This window comes from Trichechus manatus, unplaced genomic scaffold (genome assembly GCF_000243295.1).
Source record: "Trichechus manatus latirostris isolate Lorelei unplaced genomic scaffold, TriManLat1.0 scaffold00028, whole genome shotgun sequence".
Classification (NCBI taxonomy): Eukaryota; Metazoa; Chordata; class Mammalia; order Sirenia; family Trichechidae; genus Trichechus; species Trichechus manatus.
The window spans coordinates 13930879-13939694 of NW_004443964.1; the positions used below are offsets into that span (position 1 = coordinate 13930879).

General features: G+C 44.4%; 1 protein-coding gene across 1 annotated transcript in view; it reads right to left on the minus strand.

Annotated features, from left to right (window-relative positions):
- ARSG (arylsulfatase G) overlaps nt 1-5553 on the minus strand; it is an 89779-nt gene extending 84226 nt beyond the window's left edge. Inside the window, exon 1 of the mRNA XM_023729436.1 lies at nt 4329-5553. Within this exon, the coding sequence (XP_023585204.1) occupies nt 4329-4546 (218 nt within the window). The 5' untranslated portion in view covers nt 4547-5553. The remainder of the gene's footprint in view (nt 1-4328) is intronic.
- Nucleotides 5554-8816: the final 3263 nt, after the last annotated feature.

Here is an 8816-nt window from a genome sequence, read left to right on the forward strand (position 1 = left end):
TCACTTTTTCTTCAGTTCTTTCAGCTTGAGAAATGCCAAGTGCGTTCTTCTCTTCTGGTTTTCTAACTCCAGGTCTTTGCATATGTCATTATAATACTTTACTTTGTCTTCTCAAGCCACCCTTTGAAATCTGTTCAGTTCTTTTACTTCATCATTTCTTCCTTTTACTTTAGCTGCTCTACGTTTAACAGCAAATTTCAGGGTCTCCTCTGACATCCATTTTTGTCTTTTCTTTCTCTTTCCTATCTTTTTAATGACCTCTTGCTCTCTTCATGTGTGATGTCCTTGACGCCATCCCACAACTCGTAGGGTCTTCTGTCGTCAGTGTGCAATGTGTCAAATCTATTCTTGAGATGGTCTCTAAATTCAGGTGGGATATACTCAAGGTCATATTTTGGCTCTCCTGGACTTATTTTAATTTTCTTCAGCTTCAGCTTGAACTTGCATATGAGTAATTGATGGTCTGTTCCACAGTTGGCCCATGGCCTTGTTCTGAATGAGGATGTCAAGCTTTTCCATCGTCTCTTTCCACAGACGTAGTCGATGTGATTGCTGTGTTTTCCATCCAGTGAGGTCCACGTGTATAGTGGTCCTTTATGTTGTTGAAAAAAGGTATTTGCAATGAATAAGTCGTTGGTCTTAACAAATTCTCTCATGCGATCTCTGGCGTGGTTTCTATTATCAAGGCCATATCTTCCAACTACTTGTCCTTCTTCTTTATTTCCAACTTTTGCATTTCAATCACCAGTAATTATCAATGCATCCTGACTGCATGTTTGATCAATTTCAGACTGCAGAAGTTGGTAAAAATCTTCAATTTCCTCATCTTTGGCACTAGTGGTTAGTGCATACATTTGAATAATGGTCATATTAACTGGTCTTCCTTGTAGGGTATGGATATTTTCCCATCACTGACAGTGTTGTTCTTCAGGACAGTTCTTGAAATGTTTTTTTTTTTTTACGATGAATGTAACCATTCCTCTTAAGTTTATCATTCCCGGCATAGTAGACCACATGATTGTCTGATTCAAAACAGCCAATACCAGTCCATTTCAGCTCACTAATGCCTAGAATATAGATGTTTATGTGCTCCATTTCATTTTTGACAACTTCCAATTGTCCTAGATTCATACGTTGTGCATTCCACATTCTGATTACTAATGGACGTTTGCAGCTGTTTCTTCTCATTTTGAGTCATGCCACATCAGCAAACGAAGGTACTGAAAGCTTGACTCCGTCCACGTCATTAAGGTTGACTCCGCTTTGAGGAGGCAGCTCTTCCCTGATCGTATTTTGAGCCCCTTCCAACCTGAGTGGCTCATCTTCTGGCACTATATCAGACAATGTTCCACTACTATCCGTAAGGTTTCCACTGGCCAATTTTTTCTCAGAAGTAGAACTCCAGGTCCTTCTGCCCAGTCAGTCTTAGTCTGGAAGTCATAAAGATTACAGCCAAGAAAATGCTATGGGACAGTTCTACTCTGTAACACACGAGGTCGCTGTGACTAGCAATCAACTTGACGGCAACAAACAACAACATAATAACAATAACAAACGTAACAAAAGCTAACATTTATCCAGCCCTGCTGGCGCAGTGGTTAAGAGCTGGACTTCTAACCAAAAGGTCAGCGGTTCGAATCCTTTGAAACCCTATAGGGCAGTTCTACTCCGTCCTATAGGGTTGCTATGAGTCAGAATCGACTCCAGATAAGTTTGTTTTTTTGGGTTTTTTTTGGGGGGGGGCAGTTTACTGTTTGCTTCGCTCTTGGCTAATTTGCTTAGATGGGTTACTTAATTTAATCTTATGGTGTCCTATGAGGTCAGTGCTGTTATCCCCATTAACAGAAGAGGAAAGTAAAGCTTGGAGGGATGAAGCAGCTTGCCCAGCTCACACAGGTAGAAAGCAGCAGAGGCAGGATTTGAACTCAGGCAGTCTGGCTTCAGAGCCTACCCACTTAAGTATGATATTTAGTCTTAGGTGTGGCAAACCTTTCTTAAGTACCTGCTACATTAGACTATCTGAGAGGCAAGAAGTACAGAGGTAAGTAGTACTAATAATACAAAGGAGACAATAGAAATGATACTTTCTCAAGCCACTCTGACACCTGTTTGGCCATAAGAGTTCGTGTCTGAAGGCCACAGTTCCCCGGTGGCCATGAGTAGGCAGCCAGGAGCCTCACGATATGCCTGGCTTTCCTGTCAACAAAGCACAAAGAGACCTCAGGCCAGAGGGCCATCTGCCTGGCCACTGTCACAGGTTCAGATGACAAGAATACCTTCACAGAGGGGAGAACCATGACCACCAAACCGTGTCTGCATCTGGCCCCCGAGACGCCCTTTCTGCTGAGGGTGAGCACATGCGGGTGGGCAGGGCTTGTGAAAAGAATGTCTGGATCTTGCAGTCTTAGTTCAAATAACGGGCCTGATATTTCCACAGTGACCCACTTACAACCAAAGCAGAAGTTTTTTTAAGCATTTGGCAACCCAGGACCTGGTGAATTCTATGGATTACTAACTCTCTCCCCAGAAAAAAAACTCTTACATGTAAAACTTCGGGTTACATTTCAGGACATCTTAGACTCCTAAGATTCATTTATTGATTAACAAATATTTATTAATTGCCTACTATGTGCCAGGAAGCATTGCTGGTTCAGTGGTAAAATTCTAGTCTTCCATACAGGAGACCCGGGTTTGATTCCCAGCCAATGCACCTTATGTGCAACCATCTCCTCTCAGTGGAGGTTTGCATGTTATTATGATGCTGAATAGGTTTCAGCAGAGTGTCCAGACTACAATAGACTAGAAAGAAAGGCCTGGCAACCTACCTCTGAAAAGCAGCCAGTCAACACCCTATGGATCACAATGGTCTGATCTGTAACCAATGATGGGGACAGTACAGAACTGGGCAGCATTTCTTTCTGTTGTGCATGGGATTGCCGTGAGTCGGGAGCTGACTCAGCAACAGCAAAACAATAACTATGTGCCAGGCACCATGGTGCTAGGAAGATAAGTGTGTGGGGAGGAGGGATAGACAGGCCCTGCCTTCCCAAAGCCCGGAGCTAGAAGGGAAGTCCAATGGTTAAACAATCACCACGAACAGCAACAAGGGCCACGGCAGACAAAGTACAGCGAGCCCTGGAGGCACCAAGAAATCGTTCCTGAGTACCTGATATGGAGTTGAGGCCTAAATGGTGAGTAGAAATTAATTAACCAGGGGAAGAGGAGAGGAAAGTAGAGCAGGAAGAAGGAATCCCAGAGAAGACACCCAAAGAGGGAGGCAACAAGTGAACACAGCTGTAAGATGGCGGGCAGGAAAGAGAACCGGTGTGGAGAGTGGGCCAGCCTTGTTAGCTACTCTGCAGGGTGCGGGTTTTATCCTGACGGCCACAGAACGTCTTTGAAAAGTTGGAAGCAGAGGAGTGCGCTTCCAGAAAGTTCCCCTTGGCTGAGGTTAGGAAGATGGACTACAGTGGGGTGAGACCAGACGCAGGGACCCCACGGGGTCCATATCTCAGGGGAAAAGCTTCAAGCTCTAGAATGCTAGTGGCCCAAACTCTGTGGAGATGCCCCCCACACTGTCCTAACAAGCTAGCTGGAACAATTCCCACTGAGCCAAATGGAGACGTTTAACCCAGTGCAGATGAGACCCGAGCTGATCAGTCAGATCAACGTTAGCCCAAGAAGAAAACCCACAAGTCTGAATGCTCTGACACTTGTTCTCAGTCTGAGGCATTTGGACAAAACTTTGTTGGCTCTTCTAGAAACACGTTGACCCATTCAGATGCAAACCCCACCCCTTCTGCAGTCCCTTAGAGTTCAGTGTGCCTTCAATGGACCAATGTGTCATATCTGCTCATAAATAACTCCTTTTGCCTTTGTGTGTGGTGCTAAATAGCTACATGTGTGATAGAGGTCTCTCCAGATCTCAGCTGCCCAGCTGACTTTTAGTTGCTCTTCAAAGGTCACCTTCTCCCTTGAAGCCCCAGGACTCCAAAAAATGCTGATACAGGTTCACGTAACCCTTACTTTCCTTTAAACTTGACTTCTCTGCCAGATAGCACATACCCTGAGGACAAGGATTTTATCTTGTTCATCTCTGTATTCCCAGTTCCTAACACACACACAAACACACAATAAATGCTATCAGATGGATGGACGGATGGATGGATTTCTTCATATGCTGTACGGGTTTCCAACCAAATAAATATATAAATTAATTAAATCAACATGGAGTCATCCACTGCTCTTTAAGTGCTTTAAACTGCCGCCCAAGAGTTCTCAAGGTAAAACACTCAAAGAGATGCTAGCTTGGCATCTTCAAGACTCACCTCATTCCTTCCGCAGCCATCTTATCAAGGTGGGCCGTGTCCTTTGTTTCTGCCCAGTTCGCTCCCAGGTCACCCCACCCCATGTCATCTGCCAAAATGATCACGAAATTTGGTTTCTGGCCTCCAGTCTTCCCACTGAAGCGAAAATCCACAAGAGGGTAAAAAAATCCCAAGAAATTCAATCCCACTATCAAAACCTTTAGAAAAAGCTGGCCCATGGTGGTAAGGAAAGCGTTCCAGTTGTCTGGAGTGATGGCAAGCCACCCCTAGAGATGATTCTGAGAGCTCCCTTCTGCTCACTTTCAATGTAGGATGTCCTTGGAGAGCAACAGTGGGGTTTGCAGGAAGATAGGGTATCAGTGGGAGCAGCAGTGGGGGTGGCAGTGATGGCTATAGTGATGGTGGGGGCTACAGAAATGATGTCCCCATTTGAAATCCTGATTCAGGAGAGTGAGGAAATTTACACCCCTGTATTTGACTTAACCCTCTTCAGTAAATGTTATCCCACCAGCAGCGTACAGCTCAGTAGGATGACTGATTTGTGCATCAGTTAGGCCTCAGTGTCAACAACTGTTCTTTTTCACTTGGGTTCTATGTACCATTGCACAGTTAATTTATCACGGCCACTTAGAAAAGGACCCTTCTGTGTCAGCGATATTGGAGCCGTAGCACAAGCCTTGCATCTGTTTGGGATTCCAGCTGGCGGCTGCAGGATAAATTCTCGCATCTGCAGAACACCTGGATGTTCTAGAAGCCGCAGACGGCCCCAAATGGGTTTCTAAGTTCCAGATGGCTCAGGGCTTCATGTTTCTGTAAGGTTTCCTGAAAGAACAAAAATTGACAAGAAAACAGTGTTAAAAATGCCAGTGCAGCTGTGTTTTACTCAGTAGCTTAGGAAATAATCACTTTTCCATGCCAACAGATGTTTTCCTTTTTATTTGAATATTCAACTGGTTCTTCAGTTTCTCCACCTGAAAAACAGTGAGGATAATAATATTTGCAATGGACCTATAGTCACAGGGCTGGAAGCAACATTAGAGATTGTCTGTCTCAACCCACTCACTGCAAAGATGAGAATACTGAGGGTCAGCATTCTGGACGGAGTGACAGCCAGCACCCAGCTCTGCTAAATCCCAGGCCAGTACTTCCCAAACTCAACCACCACCATGCTTCTCTGATTCACAAAGAATTCCCAAGCTAGCTGTGGCCTTATCAAACCCACTGTGACATGACTCTTTATAACAGGAACATTGGAAACTACTATTTCTATATAACATTGTTGATAAAAATTAATTTTGGGAAAAAAAGAAATGTTAAAAAAAAAAGCTAATGGAGGAATATGAGGGTTCATTGTGAAATTTAATTTTGCTTTATGTTTGGAAAAGTTTCGCAATAAAAATTTTTAAGAAAAGGAAATACACCCCTTTAAATCCTGACAGTATAATTTTTACTAAGAAAATCTAAAGACCTGCTTGACCAGTGCTTCCCACACTTGAAAGTGCCTGTGAGTCAGCTGGGGAGTTTATCAAAATGCAGCTTCAGTAGGTATGCCTGGGGCCTGGGATTCTGGACTTCTAACTAGCTCCCGAGTGAGCCCTATCTGCTAGTCCTTGGGCCACACTTTGAATAGCAAGATGCTAGAAAACACAAACATCATGACTCTGGTCTTAGAAGAAAAGAGGAACTGCTCAACCTAACTGAAAATGACTCAGCTTCGGTAGACAAGCACAAAAGCAACAAATCAGAAGTGGTTTTTTGTTTCGGTTGTTTTTTTGTTTTTCAGATTGAGTTTTGAAAGACAGGAATTGAAGGTTATACTTTCAGCTGGAGGTTGCAAATAAAGCAGAGGATAAAACCATATTACTCCTAGTTCACTTCAAAGCCCTAAATTTACAAGGTTACTAAGGAGACAGGAACACTGGCGGTGCAAACTGTTAAGCACTCAGCCGCTAACAGAAAGGTCGGTGGTTCAAACCCACCCAGTTGCTCCATGGGAGAAAGACCTGGCAATTTGCTTCTGTAAAGACTGTTGTTGCTCTTGTTGTGTGCCGTCGAGTCAAGTCAGACTCATAATGACACTATCAGACACAGTAAAGCTGCCCCACAGGGTTTTCTTAGGTGTAATCTCTATGGAAGCAGACTGCCACATCTTTCTCCTGCAGAGCGGCTGGTGGGTTCGAACCACAGACATTTTGGTTAACAGCCAAGCACTTAACCATTGCGCCAACAGGGCTCCTTAAAGATTACAGTCAAGAAATTTCTATGCGGAGAGGTGAGGCCAAGATGGCAGAGTAGTCAGATGCTTCTGGTGGACCCTCTTACAACAAAGACCAAAAAAAAACAAGTGATTCAATTATATATGGCAATCTGGGAGCCCTGAACATCAAAGGCAGAGTTGAGGAACCAGACTGAGTGGCAGTGGGTGGGAGAGACAGTTCAGAAGCAGTGAGGAGTTGCCAGACCTGACCAGGCAAGAGCCTGAGCCCTTCAGGAATGAGCAGCTTGGGGGTGAGCAGTGAGGAAGGCAAGCAGTCATGCTCCGGAGGCGTGTTTTCTGCACCAGTAGAGACCCAGCGCCAGAGAGTCTACATGGCCACCAAGAACCAGCGAGAAGCAGCCCCTGATCCGGCGAAAGATAAGTAATTGTGTATGGCCTACCACACGGGTCAAAAACATCCCCCTTAGGGAAAAACCTCTCTCCAAGTTACCTCCCTGCTCCCTGCTCTGCACTGGGTCCCGGACTGGCTCAGCAATTGCCGAGTCCCCTGGGCTGGAAGTAGGATCTGTTACATGCCCGGAGCCATTTTCCCAGCCTTGAAGAGTGAACAAATTAACAAACAGGGGAAAAAATAAACTGCTGGCTCCCCTAAGCCAGGAACTCAGAGTAGGCACAGGTCCTTTGCCTAGACACAAGCAGAAGGGATCCACAGACTTTGAGTGCCTCTTCCCCTGCATAGACTTGTGTGGGCCCATCTCAACAGCATAGGCCCTCATTACTGCAATACAACAGGGTATATACCTGAAGTCTAACTTCAACTGTTTCAGCTGTGATGTGGCAGGTTCGTGACATTTGACACTGCTCTGCCCATTAAGCAGGGTCTTCACCTACTCTCATCAGGGGCCTGAGGACTGGTGGCTCCACCCACGCCACCTGGCCACCTGTGATAGGGCCCCATGAATAAGAGGTGCCCCCCAGTCCTAACAGACAACAGCATTAGGTGCTCAGAGTCTGGCTGCAAAACCCACCCACCTACCAACTCTAGGGTACAGGGACACACCTTCCTCCTGGACACTCAGGGGTGGCCATCAGCCCCTTGCCTTGCTCAGAGTGTGTCCCCCTGCTGCAGCCAGAAGCCTGTGCCTACACCAATCACCCATGCCTGTCTAGGACGGTAAGTGAGAGCCTACACTACACACTTGCTGGCTATCTACCTGGGCACCTGAGCTGAATCCATACAGGAGGAGTGGGCAGACTCCGGAGCTCACATACCTAGTAACAGATCTAACCACCTGGTGACAGAACATTAGAGCTTCAAAGCTGCCAATAATCAAACTAGCTCATACAAGCAACCTATTTGGGCATATCAAAACAAAAATAAGAAGCTAGGACACAGTAAGCCAACATAAAATAAATAAATATAATAACTTATTGATGGCTCAAAGACAACAGTCAACATCAAATCACATAAACAGGCAATCCATGATGGCTTCAGCAAGCTCCCAAAATAAAGAATCTAGAAATTTTCCAGAGGAGGAAAATTTCTTGGAATTACCGGACGCAGAATACAAAAGATTAACATACAGAACTCTTCAAGAGATTAGGAAGGAAATTAATGAAAAAGCAGAACATGCAATAGAGGAAATCAAAAAGATTAGAGAAGAGAATAATGGCAAATTTAACAGGCTGCAAGAATCCATAGACAGCAATCAGAAACCCAGAAGATTAACAATAAATTTCCAGAATTAGACAACTCAATAGAAAGTCATAGGAGCAGAATTGAGGCAATGGAAGTCAGAATTAGGTGGATTGAAGATACAGCACTTGACACCAACCAATTTGAGGAAAAATCAGATAAAAGCATTAAGAAAAATGAAGAAACCCTAAGAATTATATGGGACTCTATCAAGAGGAATAACCTACAAGTGATTGGAGTACCAAAACAGAGCGGGATAAAAGAAACTACAGAGACAATTGTTGAAGATTTGTTGGCAGAAAACTTCCCTGATATTGTGAAAGATGACAAGATATCTACCCAAGATGCTCATCGAACCCCACATGAGGTAGATCCCAAAAGAAGGTCACCAAGATATATTATAATCAAACTCGCCAAAACCAAAGATAAAGAGATAATTTTAAGAGCGACTAGGGATAAACAAAAAGTCATCTACAAAGGAGAGTCAATAAGAATAAGCTCAGACTACTCAGTAGAAACCATGCAGGCAAGAAGGCAATGGGATGACATATTATAAAGCCTTGAAGGAAAAACA